Source organism: Haliotis asinina, chromosome 2 (genome assembly GCF_037392515.1).
Source record: "Haliotis asinina isolate JCU_RB_2024 chromosome 2, JCU_Hal_asi_v2, whole genome shotgun sequence".
Classification (NCBI taxonomy): domain Eukaryota; kingdom Metazoa; phylum Mollusca; class Gastropoda; order Lepetellida; family Haliotidae; genus Haliotis; species Haliotis asinina.
The window spans coordinates 5,692,218-5,718,602 of record NC_090281.1 but is presented as its reverse complement, the minus strand read 5'-3'; the positions used below and the strand labels follow the sequence as shown (position 1 = coordinate 5,718,602).

At 39.5% G+C, this 26,385-nt stretch overlaps 1 protein-coding gene across 1 annotated transcript; it reads left to right on the top strand.

The window, feature by feature from the left end:
- Nucleotides 1-2,731: 2,731 nt before the first annotated feature.
- On the top strand, nt 2,732-26,385 carry LOC137273177 (tyramine beta-hydroxylase-like). Its single transcript, XM_067805669.1, has 10 exons — nt 2,732-2,836; nt 9,826-10,018; nt 10,793-10,919; nt 11,545-11,640; nt 12,087-12,266; nt 14,391-14,545; nt 16,218-16,461; nt 17,288-17,381; nt 24,161-24,443; nt 25,101-26,385. The coding sequence occupies exons 1-10, from the start codon at nt 2,823-2,825 to the stop codon at nt 25,386-25,388; spliced, it is 1,674 nt and encodes a 557-aa protein (XP_067661770.1). The 5' UTR covers nt 2,732-2,822; the 3' UTR covers nt 25,389-26,385.

Below are 26,385 nucleotides of genomic sequence, written 5' to 3'. Positions count from 1 at the left end.
GAAATATTGCCGATGTGACGTTACATTTTAATTCACTCACTCACTCACCCGACAATCAGCAGAGGTTATTACATCCCTACGGCTTACGATCAACTATTCAAGCCTAATCAAGAATAACCTATCCTTTCCCACTGGCTTCGTCATCTCTTATCACAACACGTGTCATGTCAATACACTGAACATCAACCTCCTCTATTGTATAAACTCAGATCCCCGTTATGTATACAATTCGCCTTGTTCATAAGGGATAGATATTTCACTTTCAAAACAATGACGGATCTTTTTAATAATGTTTTTCATCATTTAATCATTGAATTTTTAATGGAGATAGATTTGTTAAATGAATTTCAATAAATGTTTTGTAAATAGATATGTTTGGGGTTTTTTAAATTGGTAGGTTAGATTATCTGCTTTGATTGTTAGTGGCTGTACCCTCAAAGGGGGATGAAGTATCGTAAAAGTATTGTCCTCCTGAGCGGGTACGTAAGTCCCCAAACTCCCAAGTAAATTTCAAGCTTACCACGATTCTACGCGTAGGAGTTTTGTGATTTTATTCATGGCTCAATGTGACTCAATCGCTGGCGGCTGGAGGGATGCTGTAAACCCAGCTAGGGTCCATATAGGTTGCAAAGGTACTGTAAGTCCCCATGGTCCTTAATATGGTGATCTACCTTCAGTTGCTACTGATCTATAGCCTGCTCTTAGATTGTACTGGTGTCTTGAGGTATGTTCTTAAGATAGCATACTAGTTTTAAATTAAGAGCTAGTAGTTTTACTGTCCTTTGATTTATTCGGGTGAATTTTGATATAAACTGTTCTCGTCACGATATGGCTGCAACATCGCCGACGTGACGTTAAATTTTAACTCACTCATTCAATTCTCCTTGTGTATCTTTTGCTTGATGACGGTGTGAGAATCTACACCACATGTACTGCAAGAAAGAAGTCGTATATCCACAGAAGTCTTCATGGTCATCACACCAACTTCTAAAGTGCCACTTAAAAGGTTATGTCTGACAGGAGACACAACTCAAACCTATTCACACATATATATTCACGTCAAGCTGAATATTTATGGACACCAATATTCGTGTAAATTCTATAAGCTCGTGTGTATGTATCAAGCATAACCTGCAACTGAATCACAGTGTCACGTCATATATTCAAACTTTCCTCTGATTTACTTAGAGCTCATCGTCATTGTCCGGCCGGATGGTTTTCCCGGTAACTTACGTATTATTTGTGCAGTCGTATTGTAGACAGCACCAGACAATCTGTCTTGACCGAAATGTTTAACGAACCTTGACAGTGAGTAAGGGTTTTGCAAGGAATCTCAAAACCAAGGACTCGGTGTGTGTTTCACGAAACGTGAATGGGGTTTGGATCACATTCCGTAACACATACATGTGCATCAATCGTTCTGAAAAAAAAACTTCACAGTTTGCAACAGGGGTGATAGTACAAAGTGTCACCCTCTGCCGATGATTTGAAATAAAGTATTTTCTCCTTTTCTGGGCAACTGTTACAGTGAGTCTGTTGTTAACAGCCACAATCTACATTCATATCAAGAATGTTAAGTGATATCAGAGAGCATTTGAAGAGTTACCTCAAAGATGAAACCGATGTTTTGCTTGTTAGATGCCGGCTTAAAAGAGTTAAATGAAACAAACTTTACATAATGTGCCCCAAACTAAACAAAAAGAAATACATACATTAAACGACCAACAAACAGAACAAAAAACAAACAGAACAAAACCTACCACTAGCAGCAACACCAACAACATCAACAACACATACATGCGCACACATTCATAACCATGCACTGACGTCATTGAAAACCAGCAGTGATCAAGCACATTGTTACTGTAAAAGAATGCAAACTTACTTTCATTATATATTATCTAATGTAGTGTTTTTGGTGTTCGTATATACGACTGTTAACGTGCTTGTTTAATATGTTCATTACTTATACCATTTCAATCATTAAGATATATTTCAAGTAAGTTCATTGTAGTAACCGGCACTATCATAAGTACTACGAGTTAGTGATGACGTCAGGTGGCCACGACAAGGTGTCCTGTCCATCATGCATATATTTTTCAGCTCAAACAACAAGTGAAAAATACCATGAATCATCTCAGTGTAAACTCACAGTTTCCCCATATGTCAATCAAAATGGTTTTGATAGCTTAGGACAACAATCTTTTGAATACAACATATTGAGCAAGAGACACTGGGTGTTGTTCTTCTCAAAGCAAGAAAACATGTCCAACAATTTTTGCACACGTAGACACCAAAGAGTTGTTGAAATATTTCTCGTCATGAGTCTGACGGGAAGCCTCTGTGCCAAATTCCAAGTTGAAACAATTATGTAACTAGAAAACTCGAGCAAGTTGTGAAACAAAAAAAGCATTAAAACGAAGGTTACGCCATTATTCTGAAATTAACTGTATATTTTAAAAATCGATACAACTAGCCACACCAGAATTTATAAGACGCAATATATTTCAATAACAACACTGGGACAACAAGGAGAGCACAAATACCAAACAGCATACATCACGACATAATAGTCGTAATAAAATTCATCCGTCTAGTTATCATCCAAACATATCTTTAAAGGGTTTCCCGCTACTTTACGCTCCGTTGCTCCTCTACAGCCACTGTAAATGCACATGAGACAATTAAACTGCAAAAGCTAAACCAGTTGTACCTCCTCGTCTTGCAACATTTATACTGTACCACGTGACTGCAGCGTATATCTATTTGTCACCAACACATACCCGTCAAAAGCCTGTGGGTGCAGCTGGATTAGCTTCAACATGTGGGCTGTACGGTAAGCCATTTTTAGGCAGTTGATTTTGACGTTCAGGCATGTCAATGATGTAATGTAACGAGGAAATACGGTTTTGGATGTCGACTAACAATCCAAACTTAAACGATGGCAAGATAGAACTCGCCATCATTAGCTTTGAACAAAGAAAGATAGTCACTGCTTTACTAATCAGAGAGAGCACTGTCAATCCAAGTGACCAAATACGAGTTTTCCTCCAATGTTCTCAAAGGGCTGAGGATCATATGTACATAATACAAGGCAAGCATTAGAACGTTTTCTGATCTGATGCAGAAAAAGTGGGACACCCTGTTACACCTACCTGGGGTATCAATCCAGATTTAAAGAGGTCATCATGCGACGACGTATTGTAAGTCAAAGCACTGTAAGTCCCCAGGTCCCTAGTATGGCGATCAACCTTCAGTTGTTGGCGATCTATAACCTATGTGTATATTGTATCGTCCTCTACAGTTAACATATTTTAGATATGACGATTAGCTTTGAAACAGGTAATTTTGTAATAGTCCAGTTAGTGTTACTGCCCTTTGCCGACGGAGAGTTTAAACTGACTACCTTCTTTTCATCGCTATATGGCTGTACTATTGCCGCTGCGAAGTAAATGTTACTCACACACTATATATAAATGATGGCATATCGTTACTTGCTTCACATCAGTCACATCCGACGCTTTGCTGGCAAAGAAGCAATAAGACACTCACCCATGCTTTCGTGCCATCTCGAAACAAGATTGGACATATAAATTTATAACAGAGAGTACAAAATCTTGTGGCTAAAATGATAAGCCAGTCTTACCTGCATCAATGTTCCTTCCAGAAGCAAACTCGAATATCACCCTATGGTGACAGAGTTTTTCTGCGGCAGGGCCATCCTTCTGGAATTACTTTTACATATTCCGGTATGAAGTGAAGACACTGCAGCTGCTTTTCCAAAGAGCCCATCATCTGTGACTTTATAACGCAACATTTGGATTTTAGGCTCCATGTGTGGACGTTATTACGTTTAATATAAGCGGAGATGGCATTGTGCTATTGTATCGGTAAAATATGAATGTCAACACCATAGAATATCCACGATGTCCATTTGGGGTAAAATGTAAACTTTGGTTTATTACATGAGGTCTTGGCGATAATATTGATACCACAATGAAAGTGTGTCGATAGAGGAATCTAAGGGTATTCACAAGTTACCAAAAGTCTGTTGTGATATAGAAAATTATGCCAATAACATTTGACCATGTAAAATGCAGACCTCATTTCAAAATAGTAGTATCTCACCAAAACCTGAAATTGAAAAGTAGCGAAGACAAATTTATTGCTCACTGTTATGGAATCACATCCTGGCACTTTCTTCTAATGCTTCCGTGGGCGTTGGGATAACCTATTGGTTACAGCCTACACTCGTCACACCAAAGATCCGGGTTCGATTTCCCACATGGATACAATGTGTGAAGCCCATTTCTGGTGTCGCCAGCTGTGATATTGCTGGAATGTTGCTGAAAGTCCCAAGCTCACTCACCCTCATGCTTCCATTACTGCCTTCATGGTTGCCTTGGGAAGATAAGGCCACTCTTCAGTTAGAGCATTGTCGAGTTCCGGGGAAGGTGCTCAGCACGTGTTCAGCAAACGTTAGAATCCATAGTCTAAGTAAACGTAGACTCAGTGTTATTCGTTACAGGACTATACTATACAAACCTCGGTAGAAGGTCGCGCAGGTAATTTTTCCTCTTGATCAATCGGAACACGACTTAACAATTCGCACATACCGTTTGAACTTTCACCACAAAAACGTTGGTAATCGAGCGATTCCGAATACTATCTTCTGAATGATACTGTCGAGTGATACACGTGGAGGGCGTCATTATTCACAAGACTGTCTAAACATTCGCTGAAAATTCCAGATGCCATCGTGCTGTAATATAGGCTAACAGTAACCGTGTCATAGGAAACCTTTAAGCCTATATACTGCATATCAAATTTCTGTGTTTTGTGCAGATTTCTCTCTGTTGAGAGATTAACGTCACCGACCGGGGATGATAACATGTTTTATTATCCATACAGTGAAGCATACCCGCGTAATATTAATCATATGTTGCACAAGTGTAGTCTGTTCATTAGTCTGTTGTCCTACCATGACCTTCACGACCTCATTGAAATGTGGAACTACCTTTTTCGTTCAACGTTTGGCTACAAAATTACAGCGAATGTTCAGTCTCGCTACCTGGACGACGAACACATTAAATGCTGTAAACTACAAGAAGAATGCATTTTCACACGGCATGCTTATTAAAATGTGATTTCAAGAATAATACAAGCTTCATGAGTAAATATTATCTTAGATTTTGATCATACAAACTTCATGAGTAAATAGTATCTTAGATTTTGATAAGTTAACACAATCCACAACGAGATGGTTTCTCCCATCCCAGTCAGCCGTCTCGTTCAGATAGACTGGCAGGTAAAGGGTTACACATCAGTGTTACACAAGCTCTAAATAGTAATAGAGGGAGTGAGTGAGTTAATATTTAACGTTACGTCGGCAATATCTCAGCCATATCGTGACGAGAACATTCAACATTGAAAAAGAGCATTAAAAAGACATTAAAACAACTAGAATATCACAGTTTCAATTAAAACTAGCATGGAAAGTTAAAACCAATATCAATATTTAGACAATACAAGATAAAAACACACTATAGATCGCCAACAACAGAAGGTAGATCACCACACTAGGAACCATGTGGACTTACAGTACCTTTGCTACCTACATGGACCCTAGTTGGATTTACACCATCCCTTCAGCTGCTGGCGATAGTACGCAAAGTTAGCCGAAATTAAAATCACATGAATACTACGATTAAAATCCTGGTAGACTTACATTTACTATGAACGTTTGTGGTCTTACGTACCCTCTCAGGAGGACAATAATTTTACAATACTTCAACCCCCTTTTGAGGGCACAGCCACTAACAATTCAAGTTACCAATCCAAACTACCAGTCATTAAAATATATTTATTTACACAACATAATATTGACAATTCCACCAAAAAATCAATTTCTTTAAAATAAAAACAATAATTAAATGTGAATTAACGCTGTTAAAGAGATCCTCCATTGTTTTACCTGTAAAATACGTATCCCTTGTGATGGAGAATTCAACACAGTCTAGAAGAATATGCCTGACCGTGACTCTCTCATCACAAGGGATACAAAACGGAGGATCCTCACCTTTCAAAAGATATTCATGAGTATATCTAGTATGGCCAATACGACATCGTCGTCAAATAACCTCTTCAAATCTGGACTGACAACCCAAGTAGGTGTAAGCAATATACGGTTTTATTTCGTGTAATGTACTTATACCCACTTGCAATTTTGGGTGTAAGTTCTCATGCTGGCTTTATAATCGGAGTATGGAGTGAGTGAGTGAGTTAAAAGTTAACGTCACATCGGCAGTATCTCAGCCATATCGTGACGAGAACATCTAATATTAAAATTAATTATATGTCTACTATAAAACCTGTCAAAGAAGGACAGTAAAACAACTAGAATATCACAAATGGAATTAAAACTAGAATGGAAAGTTAAAAACAACATCACCGTTAGGACAATACACTATAAAATCAGGCTATAGATCGCCAACAACTGAAGGTGGATCACCAAACTAGGGACCATGGGGACTTACAGTACCTTTGCTACCTGCATGGACTCTAGTTTTATTTACACCATCCCTTCAGCCGCTGGCGAGTATACAAAATGCTAACCAAAATTAAAACAACAAGAATACTACGATTAAAAACCTGGGAGATATTTTAGATCGAATGTTTGTGGACTTACGTACCCTCTCAGGAGAACAATAATTTTACAATACTTCAACCCCCTTTGAGGGTACAGCCACTAACAATTCTAGTTCCTAACCTAAACTACCAATCATTAAAATACGTTTATATACAGAACATATTACTCAAAATGCAACCAAGAAATCAATTGCATTTAAAAAACCAATAATTAAATGAGCGCTGACTGTGTTAAAAAGATCCTTAACAGTTTTTACAGTAAAATACTTATCCCTTATGATGGAGAATTCAACACAGTCAAGCAGGATATGCTTGACCGTGACTCTCTCATGACAAGGGATACAAAACGGAGGATCCTCAACTTTTAAAAGGTATGCATGAGTGTATCTTGTATGGCCAATACGACATCGTTGCAAAATGACTTCTTCTAATCTGGACTGACAACCCAAGTATGTATAACCAATGTAGGGTTTTATTTCATGTAGTTTATTTATACCTACTTGGGTGTCCCACTTCTTCTGCATCAGATCACGACTGTAAGCTCTAATGCTAGCTTTGTAGTCAGAATAAGGTGTCACAGATTTGTTGAGTGCTTCCTTAGCAGCAAGGTCAGCCAATGTGATACCAGAGATCCCTACATGCGTTACCGGAAATGCTTACGTGGCTGGGTAACCAACAAACGACGATGTCGTATTGGCCAGTGGCAAGATTATTATACAATTCAATAATTTCAGTTCAATAATGTCAATTAAAAGTGGATGTTTACAAGAGAAACTTTTTATAGCCTGAAGGCAAGACAGAGAGTCTGAATAGATAATATATTAATTATAAACTTAGCTTTACAGTATGTAACAAAACTATATTCAAATGATTCAAACCCTGCATATAACTGTGTTTTCAATCCTCTGCATGAGGATTTATACAATAAAAAATCTTTTCTTGTTCCGCCTCTTGGTTTAAGAATAAAACCACTTATTTCTGCTGCCAGCATTGAGCTGGAAAACATAGCTCCTTCCCGTCTTCTTTCTTCTCCTTCTTGGCAGTTGTTTAGGCCACAAGTTGACCTAACATTAACCACATTTAAAAACTTAGAATCGAATGAATTACAGTATAAACAAGAACATAATCAATTAAAACATAAATATAGCAATTATAAATAGTTATTTACAGATGGACGTCCAAGGACGGTGGCGCAGTGGCTTGTGCCACTGTCATTGGATCTAGAACAATATCGTCTGGATTACCAGATAACAGTTCTATTTTTACAGCAGAAGCTAACTCCATATTAACAGCTCTTAAATATATTCAAAGACACCCTAAACGTAAACAATATATAATCTATTCAGACTCTCGTTCTTGTCTTCAGACGATTAAAAATTTATCATGTAAACATCCACTTTTAATTGACATTATTGAATTGTATAATAACCTTGCTACTGGCCAATACGACATCGTCTTTTGTTGGTTACCAAGCCATGTAGGCATTTCCGGCAACACATTGGCCGATCTTGCTTCCAAGGCAGCGCTCAACAAATCTGTGACACCACTTCTTATTCCATACTCTGATTATAGAGCTACAATTAGATCGTATATCCGTGATCTGATGCAAAAGAAGTGGGACACCCAAGTGGGTGTAAATAAATTACATGCAATAAAACCGTATATTGGGTATACCCACTTGGGTTGTCAGTCCAGATTTGAGGAGGTCATTTTGCGGCGATGTGACCATACGAGATATACTCATGAATACCTTTTGAAAGGTGACGATCCTCCCTTCTGCATCCCTTGTGATGAAAGAATCACAGTGAAGCATGTCCTGCTTGACTGTGTGGAATATTCCATCACAAAGGATAACTATTTTAAATCAAGGATGAAGGATTTGTTTAGTAATGTTAGTGCTCATTTCATCACTGCGTTTTTAAAAGAATTAGACCTGTTACATGACCTGTAAATAGATTAATATTTTATGATTGGAAGTTTATTTAGCAGCTAAGAGTGTTAGTGGCTGTATCCTCGAAGGGGGTTGAAGTACCGTAAAATTATTGTCCTCCTGAGAGGGTACGTAAGTCCCAAAACGGTTTAAGTCAGATTTAATATTCCAATTTGTTAATCGTAGAATATGTGTCGTTTTAATTTGTGGCTAATCTTGCATACAGTCGCCAACAGCTGAGGGAATGGTGTAAACCCAGCCAGGGACCATGCAGGTAGCAGAGGTACTGTAAGTCCACATGGTCCCTGGTATGGTGATCTACCCTCTGTTGTTGGTGGTCTATGGCCTGTTTTTATATTGTACTGTCCAAATAATGATACTATCATTTTTTTAAGTTTCCACGCTAGTTTCAATACCAGCTGTGATAGTCTAGTGGTTTTACTGTCCTTCGTAGACAGGGTCTTCATAATACGCATATATATTCTTTTTGTCACGTATGTTCTCGTCACGATATGGCTGCAATATTGCCGATGTGACGTTAAATATTAACTCATTCACTCACCTAAGTATATGAAGGAAGGACGGCTAATTCAGTGCTAATAAAATCATGACTGAACCCCTTCCACGGCGGTCATGTTCCGCTCTGTTGGATTCCTGAAGTGAAATGACCTGTCTGGAAATGCCTGTCCAACGTGGCTGATGAATAGCCTCATGAAGGTGATCAGACGCGTAGTTGAGGTGCCACTGGCATTCAAGGGGTCATTTATGGTGAGCACGGTAGCAAACAAACTGATCACGTCAACCCTATTGTTCTACTGATCACTCATTTGACACCTCCAAAGACCTTTGCAAAGTGACTGTGTGTTGACCCACCTTCAAGCATGTCAGTGTATATGAGGTATTCTTTGACTGTCAAAAGACCTTTCTTTGACACTGAGAGGGCATTCAGTAGCTACAACCATGAATAGGAAATTCTGTTCTGCTCTGAGACAATGTTGTGCAATGGTTCTGCATCAAACATCCAAACATTGGTTTTCAAACACCTCGTACACATGAATACGCTCCTCTGTCATCTCATGACAGGATGAGGTCCAGTGGGGATAGCCCAGTCAATACGCGATGTGCTATCTTTTTAGGGCCATTTTTTTTTGTTTACCCAGCAATAAACTTTCCTTTTAAAACCTTTATCCAAACTCTTAAACCATATGACTTAACTTTTGTATATACCTCTTCCTTTTTTCCTACAGCCTACCTGCTTTCCTTACATGCATTGGGGTGATCTACGGGTATGGCGGATACAGAGACCGTATACCCAATGGCCACAACTTGACGCATCCCTGTGTGAGGGGTGAGATGTGGCCGGGGGTTGGGCATGTGAACCCCGCGGGTGGAGGTGCCAGAAATCAGTTCGGTGTTGATTTTGCAAATCAAGGCAGAACGGTGAGAACATAGAACATTTATTCCACTTGACAGAAGTGTTGACTAGAGCGAAAAAAGAAACTGGATATGGTTTTGCAGTTCACAGTAGAATGTTAAAATAAATAAATTATTTCGATGTAAAACAAAGCACAGACATGAAGGCTAAACGGGCTAAATAAGAGCAACAGTTTCCTTTTCAACATCACTTTTTTAAGGTTATGGTCCCATTTCCTGATCTTTATTGAACGCCGGAAAATTATGTCAAGTGAAGGTTAGTTTGTCAACACGTCCGTCAACCCATCCATCACATTCACAACGAGTTAAATGTGATCCCGAATTTTGTAAGAGAAATAGATAAACTGCGTAGATCATAGTTAGATCTTCAGCAAGCTATGCTTGTCGTCATAGGTGATCTTGGCTGGCACATGTCATTATATTCCAGCTGAGTAGATAGATTATCCTCATGTTGATAACTTGACTCTCTCATCCACACTCGACTTATTTACAGAGTGCTGTCATATAGTTGGACTATTGCTGAGTGCGGGTTAAACACTAAGCAAGCAAACAAACAGAATAGAATAAGCAGCTTGTTAGTTTCCCATACCCATACGTGTCATAGTTAAACATACCTGTCATAGTTGGTCATTCAATTTATGGCAAAACACGGGCCTTACAGTAACAAATCAAGGTTCGTAATCGAAAAACCTGCTTCTCAATTGTTTCACCTTCGACGATTACGTCACCCGTGTCAACATATTACGAAGCATGTCACCCATAACTTCTTTGTCCATACAGTGGGCTAATGTGTGTAACATGGACTCCGATGGTGATGGGATGACCAATGGTCAGGAGCTGGGTGACCCCCAGTGCATCTGGACACCTGGAGCCACGCCCACACGGACCGAGTATCTCACACACCCAGGTATGTCCTTTTGTGTCATGGACCTTGGAAGAAGATAAGTATATACTTATATTACATTAATCAACGGAGCAAATTTGAAATTACAAGTAATCCATACTGTCACCACTGAAAAGCATAAAGACTGACTTCACACGTTAACACTGAATGAATAATATGTTACGCTTAAAGAGCCTGGTTTATAGCAAAAACACTGTAATTTTATGACGACTGTAGAGATGAGCATGTATTCTGTCTCAATTTATCTGATAGTTGGTAGTGGGTGAGTCAAGCTTGGCAAGAGTATTTTTAATGATCTGACTTTGTCGCTGTAAACACAATTGTGCAGTTTTATCCCACGCTTGGGGTGTATATTTTGACAATCAGAAGGTGTCCCAATGTTTCTCTTTTCAAACATATCTACGCTGATGTTTAGGTCACGCATGGTTTCTCTGTTGACGATGTGGAAGTTGTCTCATCACTGCTCGAAAAAACATGTGCAGATGTTCATTTCAGGAGATCGAAGCAAGCATTACGTGTCGATGTGAAACAGCCCTATCGCTGCTCGTAGGGTTGAAGTAGTGCATGGTTTCAATTTGAAAATATTTGTTGTAATATAATATTTCTACTGCCGCTTATTTCATTTCAGGCTATTGTGATACATCATCAAGCCAAACATGTGCTGGACTTGTCACAGCTCCATGTAAAAGTAGTAAATTTCATTGTCCTGCAACCACAGAAGAAGGTGAGAGAAAGGATGAAGGAAGTAGAGAGAGAGAGAGAGAGAGAGAGAGAGAGAAGAGAGAGGGAGAGAGAGAGCATAGTCAGACGAGCAGCAACAGTTTGAAGATTTGTATTTATAGTGACAGGTATGTCGCTCTGATGAACTAAAACTGAAGCGTCTCCAGTTGGTCGATCTCCCGAAGGCGAAACAGAATGATAGTCTCTATACAAACTCAATTTAAAGGCATCAGTAGTTTCCAGATGTCCCTTGGAAACATAACGCTGATGAATGGAAGTTCTGAATCAGTCATTGCATCTCACTGAAAGTTATTTCTACTTGTGACAACTGAGTCAGCACAGCTAAATCGGTGTTCTTTCAAATGAATGGGAGGGCCTGCTAAGTGGTGTATAAAACCGACGTTTAAATGTAATTATTGGCAGATATTGTGTTCAGATAGTGCGTTGCAGGAGTCAAGGAACGAGTTCTGCGGATACCACGAACACCAATACCATCTACAGAAACAACCTACATTTGCATGACCTTTGACCTGGATGACTCACAGGATTACCACATGATTGCCACTAAACCGGAAATTGACAATGATAACATCATGCACCATATTATCCTTTACGGCTGTAATGATTACGGTATGTATTTATGCGTGTTACTCCCCTTTATTGTAGTCGTGAGATTGCTACTTCTCATTCCATTCACTGGTTGCAAAGCTATAATTAGATCGTACAACCCTGAACTGATGCAGAAGATGCGGTACACCCAAGTAGGTATCAATAAATTACATGAAATTAAACCAACTATCGATTACACCGACTAGGGTTGTCAATCCAGATTTGAAGGAGTCATAATGCGGCGATGTTGCATTGCCCTTAAGAAGTATACCCATGGGGCAAATATCATCCTTGCTACATCCCTTGTGATGAAAGAATCACAGTCAAACATGTTCTCCTTGAACATATCGCTGGTTTTAAATGACATTTAGCAGCGTTCAACCAACTGCAATCACTTCCAATATATAAACGCAACACGCCTATCTTTTAATCAGCAACTGCGATTGCTAGTAGCTGTAGCCTCAAATGGGGGTTCAGGTATTGTAACATTTGCCATGAAAAGTCCCAAAGCTTCAGAGTCAATTTATATTTATACCAAACCTTTAATCGTGATATATTTGTTATTTGTAATAATGGCTAAAACACATCACCATCGCCAGCAGCTGGTATGGTATGGTATGGTGATCTACCTTCAGTTGTTGATGATCCATGGAACATTTGCATTTTGTATTGTCAATAGTGATTTGATTTTATGACTGCGTACTACTTTTAAATGTATATCTGTGACGCTCTACTATTTTACTGTCCTTCCTTGACAGTTTTACGCCTTAAATCTATTGATTGCAATATAAATTATGTTTTTATATAAATTAAATTGTTCTTTTCACCATACGGCTGATATTAATTCACTCACTCTCGATCTTGGTATGTATTCTTATACATATTTTGTTGTTATTGTCATGATGGTAGTATGTATTCATACCACATTCTGTTGTCATGATGGTAGTATGTATTCATACCACATTCTGTTGTCATGATGGTAGTATGTATTCATACCACATTCTGTTGTCATGATGATAGTATGTATTCATACCACATTCTGTTGTCATGATGGTGGTGTGTATTCATACCACATTCTGTTGTCATGATGGTGGTGTGTATTCATACCAAATTCTGTTGTCATGATGGTGGTGTGTATTTATGCCACATGTTCTCTGATTATAATGGTAGTATGTATTCATACCACATTCTGTTGTCATGATGGTGGTATGTATTCATACCACATTCTGTTGTCATGATGGTGGTATGTATTCATACCACATTCTGTTGTCATGATGGTGGTGTGTATTCATACCACATTCTGTTGTCATGATGGTGGTGTGTATTCATACCACATTCTGTTGTCATGATGGTGGTATGTATTCATACCACATTCTGTTGTCATGATGGTGGTATGTATTCATACCACATTCTGTTGTCATGATGGTGGTGTGTATTCATACCACATTCTGTTGTCATGATGGTGGTGTGTATTTATGCCACATGTTCTCTGATTATAATGGTAGTATGTATTCATACCACATTCTGTTGTCATGATGGTGGTGTGTATTTATGCCACATGTTCTCTGATTATAATGGTAGTATGTATTTATGCCACATGTTCTGTTGTTGTGATGGTAGTATGCTTTCATACCACATTTTTGTTGTGATGGTAGTATGTATTCATGCCACATGTTCTGTTGTCGTGATGGTGGTATGTTTTCAGCTATAGGGCAGCGGTCTGTAAACAGTCGAGTCTCGATCAGACGATCCGGTGGTCAACAACATGCCCATAAATCTGTTGGGATACGATGTTATTTGTCAACTGTGTCAGATGGAGGCTAATTTCGACCCGGACTTTCAAGTGTCTTCAATGAATATTTCGTTAGAAGAAATAGTCGTTCACCTTCCATCTAATTCTATTTTCATTCGTGTTTAAAGGCACTGACCGACGTCATAAGATTATCTGTTCAGAAAAACGTACTTCCGACATAACAAGAAACATTTTAGTAATGATTAAGGTTGTTATTTTGACCACTATTCCCTCCATATATTACGTAGCCTATACTTTACTATTCTGACCAATTAAGAAAATATACTTTAATGTTTAAAAAATCAAAATTGTCCGTGTGATATATAATGGCTGTTTGATATTCTTCCTTGCAGCGCCCGTCATTGCAGCTCCACAAGAATGTGATATGTCTGCACCTCATTGCCAAGAAGTAATAGGTGGTTGGGCTGTTGGCGTACCTGGTGAATGTTTCTACAGAGAAGCTGGCTTCAGAATTGGCAAAACCGGCTACAAGAGGATCCTGCTTGAGGTACGCCTATTCACTTGCACTCCAATTCATCCAAGAGTGTTCCATGTCCACTATCCAAACAGCAAACTGGTGGATGAGTATTTCGCACTCTTCTTAGACACAACCGTATCAACAAAATCAGTGCTAAGAAACAATGCCAAAACAATTTGGCACTAGCAAGCATGTGTCTCCATGTGCAGCAAGCCCCCTAAAGGAGAAATCCGTCTCTTGCTTCACAACTTGATTAAAATTATCCATACCCATCATACTTATATATAACGTAATACTTGTCACATGATATCACATTCGTCTATGAGATGTATGTCGTTGTTTTACAATGAAAACCAGACTGTATTTCCATTTGGTGCTAAAATATTCCCAATTACATCGAATTTTCACACAATGCATTTGTCATTTGGTTCGATTTGTAGATCAAAATACTACATAATTATTACATGAAAGCGGTAAATTTGCTCCCAAAACTCATAACGGTAAGCAGACCACATTGTTTCAGCCACAGCGAACCATTACTCTGTGTAGTTGCAAGTCTTATCAAGTCTCATCTAGTCTACTCACAGTTAAAATTCAATTCAGCTTCAAAGTCACATGTCATGACCTCCTCCAACAGGACATGCCAATACCTCCAAAAGAGCAGACCCGACTTTTATTCTCCATCAGTCAATTATTCTTCATCGTATTAATAAATAAGATGATGCATGTCCTCAAATTCTCAAAAATATCAAGAATCAAAACTCACAATTCTCACTGCTAACACCCTTGTGTCCAGCTGACCATGTGCTCATAAGTCCAAGTGCCACTACCAGAATTTACTTCCCTTGGCCCCTGGCTAGGACTAAGTGTCCTAAAATGTAGAACAGTTTAGTCTCGCACAAAACATTAGAGGTTTCACATAACTATAATCTACAGGTAATAATTTTGGCCGCAACACTCTGTATATAGCAAACCGTAACGTCTCTAGCAAATGTCCAATCGCTGGTGCTTATTAAAGGGTGTGGTAATAGTATTGAATGGTATGCTAGTCGGCGTCTGAAAAGCAGAGTGTTCCGTGTTCACTTTTGGTGAATATTGAGTTAAGAAGCTGAAGGTATGGTTTACCGCACATTCCCCATGCAAAATGCCACCCTGACATATAACCCACGAAGTAGTTTCACATCTCCATAAAAATAACAGACGTTATTAGTTTAAGAGTACTTTAAATTGCTATGTGACCAATCAGCGAATCCCGATTGATGAAGGGGACGGAATAGCCTGAAAGTTCTGATCTCCGTTATGGTCATACAAATGGAACCGCGAGACATTGCCCTCATTTATGATATATTTAATGTAATTCTTAAGCTTTGAAACTAAGACTGAAACACAACTTATTATGGGAGTAGCCATGCAAGAATCGTACGATAATGATTCAGTTGCTACACGAGACACTCTGATTTTCTGAATAAAACTACTAATCCGATTGGCCGAATGTTAATATCTGTTTTATTGCAAGTGTTTTAACATACTTATGGATATTGTCCAAGTTTTGTAATATGACACATAAATGTGCACAATTCCAGTTAATGTGATGGAATAGTTCTGAAAATAACTTCATCAGCACCTAGAACGCTGTGGTTTGCAGGCGACGAAACAATTAAATGAATATATAGCACGCTGTGTTTTTCTTGGGTTCGTTTAGTATCACTGGAACAACCCTCAAAAGTTATCTGGGCTGATGGACGAGTCAGGCTTCCGGATCTACTACACCCCTAACCTTCGGCCGTACGACGCGGGAGTCTTTTGGACAGGTGAACTCAACATTGTGATTCCACCAGGACGGAGCAGGACCGTGGTCGAATCTATGTGTCCATCACGGTGCACCAAGAAGATCCTGAAAGATACCATCTATATAGTCGCAGGATTCAACCATATGCATTATAAAGGTAAGTTTCCTCCTATCTGTTGCATGGACGGCCAGTTGGTTTAAAAACACTGCCATCCATTGTGTGGCATAGGTCTGCAAACATCTTGTGATCCTGTGTTTTTCAATGGGCATAACACCTCGTATCCTTTGGAGGTGCATTTGGTGTACTGGTTGCTTTTTCTAGCTGTACTAGGATCCACTGATTCGTGGTTTCATGAAGCCTGATCTATTATCCTTTAAAGTTCTTGAAAAAGTGTGCTAATTGGTAAACACTAGAACTCGGGTTCTCAAACGAAGTTTGACCCGCTATTGCTGAAAGTTGTTCACGCCTTTTTACTTGATCCTGGGAAGCAGGCATTACTTCTGTTATATGACGGAAAGTATCTAGTAAATGACAGGAAAAGATGCAGTCCTTTGACACTTTACACCTTGAGTGAGTGAGTGAGTGAGTGAGTTAATATTTAACGTCACATCGGCAATATTTCAGCCATATCGTGACGAGAACATTTAACAATGAAATATAATATATGTGTATCATAAAAAAGAAAAGTAAAACAACAAGTATATCACAGTTAGAATTAAAACTAGCGTGGAAAGTTAAAATTAACATCACTATTAGGACGATACAATATAAAAACAGGCTATAGATTAACACCTTAAGGAAGTCCAAAGAGCACATGAAGAAACTCAAGACCAAATAGGAATGGAATCCACAAACAATGGGACAATCTAAGGCTCGTTACATAATGAAATGCTGCGCGGTCAAGCACTCAGCCACCCCACAATAATTTACATATGTGTTGCATATGTTATTATTTGATATACCTTAACTGTCCTTCCTCCAGGCACCGCACAAACAGTGGAACTGTTCAGCAAAGGCACGAGAAGATACCTCACCAATGATCAACACTACAGCTACGACAGTCCAGTTGAAGAGCTGTAAGAATTTTACTTATAATAGCACTTACACATGAGTATGGACTAACTTTAACAAATACGGTTTACTATAAATCTCATAGAACAGTATAGCATTACTGTATGACCCCGTTATTCCGAAAAGCTCGACTTACGAAAGTATAAGAGACAAATTACTCAATGCAGCGCACGATGTCAAAGGCTTCGCAATGCACACTTTTCTCACTTCGCGTGGTCGCCATGGCGTGAAGGATATTATGACCTTTGTACACCCTGCCCGCGGAATGTGACGGCTGTACAATTTAAGGAAGGTTATACTCATGCATTTTGGGCTATATGGAGGGTAAATGAATACATGGAAACACCTATTTGCGGGTGCGGCAACATGCAGCAACCTGTGACTGTGTCCCAGTCAATCCAGCTGTTAATGTGTTCATCGTAAGGATAGGGAAGGCCACATTAAAGGGGTGCGCAATGTATTGTGTGATCCCCATGGAGCTGAGATTAATACTGCGATGCGCCGTTTGAGATTGGAATCCAGTAATCGAGGGGAAACCAATGCACCTTTGAGGATCTAAGCTTGATATCGACGCTTTTGAAATATTAGCATAAAATGTGGAAGATCAAGCCTACACCTCAAGCTCCAGAATGCCCAGATTCATGACAAACTGGGTATAAAGCTTGCTTAAAGAAAATCTGGACGTCAGATCTAAATGCGCAGCCAGCAATACATTTGTTGTGCCAGTCCTTTCCTGTTCCTTTGGAGTAGTTGATTGAACGAAACACGACATCCCGAGTATTGACCACCTTACCAGAAGGATCGAGCCCACACCATCATTCCTCTATCAATCGTCCATGTATGTCAGTCAGTTCTGGAGGTCGGGGTTTGATTAACGTGGAGTCTCTTCATGATAGAATAATATCATTGTGTATTTTAGCACCTTGTTTATTTATCGGATGATCGTATGGTGATGAACGCGATGAAAGCAAGGAATTCCACAGCTATTTAGCATGCCAAGGTTGCTGGAAATAATCTGAAATTTGATGTCCAATTTGTTGATGGTGATGTACTCTTGGGCGGTACAGTGATGAGAATAAACCAGGTGGTGTTATTCACCAAGTCTGCACAAAGTCGATCAGTGTGGAGAAGCTTTCTGAGAAGCCATTCCATCGTGTGTAAATGCAGTGGGTGGAACGGAACAATACTCTAACCGACTCCTTTGCCTGGATGAAGTCGGCTAATCACAGATGTGAAACTGAGGGCGTTCTTTCTGCCGTCCAGGACCAGTCACTTCACACCAGTAATCGTCCTAATGTGATGCTTAAACAAATTATTAACATGAAATGTTGACTGTGCAATGAATTTACACTCAATGTGCCTGGGAACCACATCGTCAGTGGATGCCCTATTTCGGCACAGACAGACATGTTGAAAGGCAGGGTGACATTGCTGGTTGCTGCTACTAACGTATCGTCTTCGCCATGCATGTGGCTTTGACAGCCTCAGAAGAATTGAATCTTGTCCTCTTTGCTACTGCCAATGAATTCTTCTGTTTTATGCGGACCTTCGTCCTTGCAAAAAAGTACGGCTGCGTGTAGAAGGGCAAGTGCCTAAGTTGATTACTAGCTTTACCAGTCTGACTGTGCCAGGATCACCTGAATCCTCTCTGTGGCTTTTTTTATCGTAATCCGTAAAACATAACAGTATGTATAGAACTCGAAGATGTCTTAGTGTTCGGACTCTTGAGTGAGTATGGGTTTATTCCGCTTCAATCAACATGCCATCTGTAGCACAGCAGGGGAACACCGGTGCTGTACCTCACACACTGAACCCATGTGGGGGAATCTATCACTTTTGTTCAGCAAACCGAGTGGATAATATAACGATAATGCTGCCTACTGCCCTCTTTACGCTGAATACATACGGCCCAAATACATGAGTATGACATTCTGGATATGCTGCCTCTTACAACTATTCGATGTGTATTCCTACAAACAAAATAACAAGAATATCCGAGGATCGATATCAGACAACCTTTACATGATATATTTAATAAATGTTAAAAAATGTAATTAAAATTCACCTTAGTCCACAGCCAACATCAGTCCACAACCAACCGATTTCATCAGTTCGGAATTTGTGGCGATATCGCTTGCTTGCTTGCTTGCTTGCTTGCTTGCTTGCTTGCTTCATATATGTCGGCAGGCTTGTTTCTTTGACAACAGTGTCAGGAATGCTCTTGAGGAATTTGAGTGGAACCCGAGACCCCTTTAACAATATTCCTTTAATGTCACACCAGGGGACACCGGAAATAGACTTCCCACATTGTAACTGTGCAGCGAATCGAAACCAGAATTTCGGATTGACGAGCGAACGACATAACGACTACGTCCTGTCTTGGAAGTAAAGTTATACTTCCCTGTTCAGTACTAAATACGACTCCAGAATAGCCTTACTGTGCAACATCGATTCGCTTTGTTGACATAAGCAAGTGCTTGAATACAACGGACATAATTTATCAATGTGCGGTAAACTTACTCTGAGCGTGAAACGGCGTGATGTCCAGTCCTGTTGGCCTGAACTTTTAATAGAGATTTGTGACGTCGCTGTGCAAGTCGCAAGCACCATTTAAAATTTGTTTTCAAACATGGGTCATTCCCATCATGGATACAATAGGTAAACCCCATGTACGGTTTGGTCCATGAGTATATGTCAAGAATAGTAGTGGATAGGGTGGGAGTTGAACCTGATTGGTGGTGGGAAGGTTAAGAAATATCCATTGGCTCATCCAAGTCACGTGGTCACCGTCAGGTATGATAGAGATAGGACATAACTGGTCAGGAAAGGGCAATGAAAGGTGTGTGCTTAAGTGGATTCGTGAGTAGACATGCAGCCTAGTTCAAAATGTTGCGTGCAGTGATGAGATAGTCATGTCACCCTGCAATGTCTATAGCGCTAAATGCAGCTGGATTTCAAATAACCCGTGCTCGGCAGAGCGTGTGGCCTACTTCCCCTAGTTTTCTATTAAAACATCAATGAAAGGTGCGACTTGAAACTATTGTTAACAAGTTGTAAAGAAGGTATTAAACTATTCAGATCTGTCCCAACATGGATAGCTGAACCAAATGTATGCATCATAGTTCATGATAGCTTTTCCGTTCAAAAAATATATATTTGGGTTGTACAATCAACAGGATGTATACAGTTTTAGTTTTGCTTCAGGACTGCTTTCAGAGGGTGGAGATTTTAGAAATAAACGGCTCCAAATACACATGACGCATATCTGTGTCAGTTAGAGTGAGTGAGTTAATATTTAAAGTCACATTTTATTCTAAAACCCGTTGAAGAAGGACAGTAAAACAACTAGAATATCACAACTGGAAATAAAACTAGAGTGGAAAGTTAAATCTAATATCACTATATAGACAATGCAATATACAAACAGGCGATAGATCGCCAACAACACTAGGAAGATCAACAGACTAGGGACCATGGGTACTTACAGTACCTTTGCTACCTACATGGACCCTAGTCGGATTTACACCACCCCTTCAGCTGCTTGCGATTGTAAGAAATGTTAGCCACGATTAAGATACAGGAATACTAAGATTAAATCCTACTGAAAGCTTTGGGACTTGCGTATCTTCTCAAGAAGGCAATAATTTTACAATACTTCCAGGGCCTTTGAAGGTAGAGCCACTAACAATCTCAGTTACTAATCTAAACTGTGTCATTGAGAACACTGATTAGTCATGTGTAACAGCATACAGGTAAGTTTTTGGGAAATGTTAGAAGTACGCCATAGCACAGAGACAGCTGTGTTGAGTCAATATAGGTCTAGTAAGGGACAAGACATTTAGGTATAGTTGAATCTATTTCCTACAGAACGAATCCTGTACGAGGGTAAAAACCAGACCAGTGGTGGACAGCTGAACCACTGTTATGTTCAAGTGATGTGGACATAGTTCTTGCAAGGTTTCATTCAAATAACTTCATGTGAAATAAACTTTAATGTTACAGACTTTGATTTGAACTCACTTAAACTAAGTGACTAATCGCCCATAACAATGGCAACATAAACCGGACTCGCCTGCAGGTGAAATTTCCCATTCATAAAATGTGTCACCAGTGTACCGTATTTATGATGTGTTAGGGAAAATGCAATGTATATTTTTTTATTTGGAACGGGCGTTATTTTAGAGTGGTCATGGTCATTTGTTTAGTTGCTGTGTGTAGATTTGACGTGACCGGTATTCAATGAATTTGAATGAAGAGTGTTAATGTGGGAATGTATAGCCATCAGGTTTTAAACATTTGTCTGAACATGACCTTTCGTGACCTTTCAATAGATGAGCCACGGTTCTAACAACTTCCTGACACACTGATACAAGTTTGGTTAGCTGTTGACATCGTAAGTAACAAATTTCTGATGAATGAACACAGATGTCTAGGGCAAATTAGCATATTTTTAGACCATCCACCTGTAAACAGTTACACAGTGAGAACAGGAGGTGTAGCGTTTGTGTTTCTGCTGCAAAGAGTTCGATTGTCTATGGGGGAATAAACCAGGCTGACATAATGATTCACTGCAGCTTGCATCTCTGACACATATCGTATTTATATGGGTTGGAGTGTTGTCTTTTGTCCCTCCTGGGTTGTGATCGTTTTCATATCAGCTGTTATCTGTCTTCTCCTTCAGTATCGGCTCCTTGGTTAGTTGTTTCTTACTCTGTCGCGATTTTCTCAACGTGGTCTCTCGAAATATGTATCTATGGTCCGTTTGCTGGCGAGAGTAAAACTGTTTGTCAGTCTGCATTATTATACGGTTTATACCGTCCTACACTTACAGGAGGGAATCTTAGAAGCCATTCTTTTCTTCACCTGTGGTTATGCCCTGAAAAGCTGTTAAGAAATTGAGTTCGCTCTACCACCCTGTATAGTGTACCTTGTTACACTATTGTAATGAGGTTGCTTTAAGTGTAGGATATGACATTACTGAAAAGTGAGGTCGCTTGCCGCGGGAAATGCCTACGCCCCGAAACCTGCTTACTTTTCAATAATGCCCGCCCGTCATGTTATATAATGGGCATAGGCATATTGTTAAGACAATGTCCATTTCAGAGGGAAGTTATTAAGAAAATGCCCAGCTCACATTATTTAGATAATTGCCCGAGGAAGCGAGATTGCATCAGACTTGAGAGATATGACGAAAAAAAGTGTCCTCCGAGAACAATAGAGTGACGTCGCTGTTAGTTTATAATACATCATACATGGTGGTAAAGCGAACTTTGTTTCTTTCCTAATATTTTGTAAGGATGTTTTCGATGAATCTAAGGCAGTTGTTTCTTCTGTTTTTTGTTGTTGTTTTTTTGTTTTTTTTGTTGTGTTTTTTTTTTGTTTTTGTTTGTTTTGTTGTTGTTGTTTGGGGGGGGGGGGGTTGCGGGGGACGTGTCTGCCCCCTGTGACGTAATGCCAAAGTGTTTGACTGCAAAGGGGCAGGCTAGAATAGCACACTGGCGCCAACATATTGTGACGTAAAAAAGTGCACATTATCGTCCGATAAAGTACTGTTGCCGACTGTGATATTTTACCGAAGCATCTTAGAATGTGTATTTTAATAGGGTCTTGCAATACACACAGGTAAGTACTGCCTTACTTCCATCAGGATCTGTCTTAACAGATTATGTCCACGCCAGTTTAATTCACTCCTAATGCTAGAATCCGAGCGAGAAAGGCCAACACCCAGCCGCCTGTCGTAAGGGGATGACTCTGCTTACACCTTGGGGTAAGTATTCAGCAGCCGGGACTTATGTTCTATTGACATCGACAGACTGAATTTAACATTATTTGTTTTTGTCACCATCTGTGGACTGACCATACACCATTCGCTAAGTTTAAATTTTTCACACGTTTATCTAACTGTTTCTGTTCCGTTGGAGATGATGAATTAAGATTATGCTCAGCAGTAGATATCCAAATGGCAAGGCTCTTCAATGCATATAATCCTGCTCCGAACATTTAAAGGTTTTCTCATCCACGTCTATCTTCACTGGTAAGTGCTGAAAGAAATGATCATTCCTTGAATAAACGTATACATGGCGTTCATCTTCAACAACCCTTACGTCGCTTGCATCGCAAACTCCTTCCAGCATAAACCTGTTTCAAGACACTACTGATATAACTGATTTCCTAGTATAAGCTTTCTTAGATGAAGTACTGTTCACGTGACAGTATATAAAGTATAAAGGACTGAATGTCTTACACATTGATGTCAACTGAACATTTTCAAGTTGCATCCTCTACTGATATAAAGCTGGAGAAGTGTCAAACCTGGACTATTTCAAATCGGACTGCATTTATCACTAGACAATGCAATCAACATGACTGCCTCATTATTGCGTGCGCCGTTTGATCTAGCTAGACTGTCGGTCTGGTCATGACAGTATGCTATATATTAAATTGATTTACCACGCTTTTATTTTTGTTTTCCCACGTTATGAAGGTTTTTTCTGCATAACTGCATCAACACAACCACCTTTCATTTCCTTTACTCGCCTGTGACGTCCTGCTTATGCATGAGTCATATTTCATCACGTGACTTGGATGAGGCAATGAAGTTTCCTTAACCGTCTCTCCACAAAAGCAGGTTCTGCTCCCACCTTACCTACTACTAAGGACATTGCCAACGACAGTGACAGAGAACACTCACTGTGTCAATTGACAAACACTAGTACAGGTGCCTTGAAAAACGCTGAAAGTTCCTTTACCTATACTTTCACTTTCACCGTTATATTCGCAACAGATATGATCCCCCAGTGGCTGTTCATCCTGGTGATTCCCTGAAGACGACTTGCGTATTCCAGTCTGTGTCTGCCAAGAAAACCACATATTACGGTGACTCTACTAGTGACGAGATGTGTTATGGTATATTGACCTATTACCCTAAGAATGCCACCAGTACCAGCAATTGTGTTGGCTGGAAGACACTCAACTTGTGTGACATGGACAACGGAGTTATTATGGGCTGCAATGTTAACGACTTCTTGAATCAGTCACATCCCAGCACAAAAATGGTTATGGACAAGGTAAGCTGCGATACCCACCAACAAGGCATGCATCAATTCTGCCATAATTTACGAATATAATCGACACTTGTAATTTCAAATGCATATCATTTTGAGCAGAATTGTGATTGTGTAGAATCAGCTTGACACATGTTTCGTATGAACGCAAACAACTATGAACAATAAAATACGTTAACTTACATCGTACCATTTAGTCGCGCGAATTTCAGGTTAAATAAGTTACTTGCTTTTTCATTTGTTTGTGAGGGGTGACTCCTTCGCTGTTGCAATCCAATGTTATCGCCACTATGTTTTGGGAATTCATAAACACGTGCCTGGGGGATTATCGGAATCAAAAAAGGAATTCTTTGCAGAAATGTCTCATAATCATAACAACATTTGAGGTGACGTCTTATAGCCGCATGTACTTCAGTGTCATCAGATCAATCTGTGACGATAATTGTTTGCATGGGAGACACAGTCAACTTTCATGCCCAGTGGGTGGGAGAATGAGTGCATGGGTTTATTTCACTCCGCTTTCAGCAACATTCGAGCAATGCGATAGTGGCGTGTCGATTGGGCAGGGGATAATTATATGTTACAATATATGTTGAATAAAATACACCAGAGATCAGCCTGATCAGATCACATCAGCCTGTTTGTTGTTTTTTTCTGCAGGTGTTGGACAACTGCAGCCCCTATGGTGAATGTCGTGAGGAATGTCCTGCAGCTATTGCTGAGGCTGAGAAGCACCCATGTCTTGTGAAGGGGGTAATGCAGGAATACCTACTGTACGTTAGGTCCACAACAAGTCTGGATCTAAAAGCAATGAAATTTGTAGCTGCCCTTGGATCCTGTTCATGCAAGAAGGACGACGGCGTCCCACCCTACACTGGAGGAACTACTTCTCTTGACGTTATTGCGTCAACTGTTGTCCTCGCACTCTCGGCAGTTTTCCTTTTGTAGGTGTCTCTTATTGTGTTAATACCACCGTATGTCTGTATATCCTTCGAAAATCCCAAAGGCCCATTGTTAAACCGTACTGAATTTTGAAGATATTTTCAACAAAATCAATGAATTATACATTGGCATATACAGCTGGAGGACACGGTCACAACACATTATCATTTATTGTGTACTTTCACATTAATTGACAATACTACATGATTCCAGAATTTCGAATAATCAGATAATTGACAACACGTCTCTAGAGATTTCACACTGAACACAAAGCATTCTTAATAAGCAAGGCAATCTCAACTATGAACAGCACAACGACTAACCTTTGCAACTGAACAGTTCATTAACAACGCATTTAAACAGTACGGTTATATACCATTGTTTGTAATCACCACAGTTTTATTCCACAGTAAGTAATCAGATCAGGTTATATATACAGTTATATACCATTGTTTGTAATCAGCACAGTTTTATACCACAGTAGGTAATCAGAACAGGTACTTAATGTTGTAAATACACCGCACAGTGGTATATTTCTATAATTAGCACACTGATGATATATTTTGATTTACCACAGATTACTTGTTTTAAGTTAACAGCCCTTTAACATGTAAGGTTAACAACATTGTGATACACCATTCCGAGAGTTTTTCGGATTAGTGAGGTTTCTGATGACATTTCATGTACCAGAATTTACTCGTGTCTGACACTCATGATGTTGTGACATGTAAGAACAAACTGGAGGTTTTCAAATTGTTGCCAGCGGAATATGCTCTCATAAAGTATAAATTTCATTTTCGTCTTCTTAACTCTAATTTTAACATATGAAATACATGTTCTCTATACCTCTTAAAAGCTTGTCTAGAATACTAAACATCTTCTGTGTACCAAGCACACACACGATGCTGCCAGATTCTTTCACCGTTATCAGGCTACACATTGTTCAATGCTTCTCTCTGATTGTAATACAAAATCGTTCTAAGCAATAAACAATCATCTATCA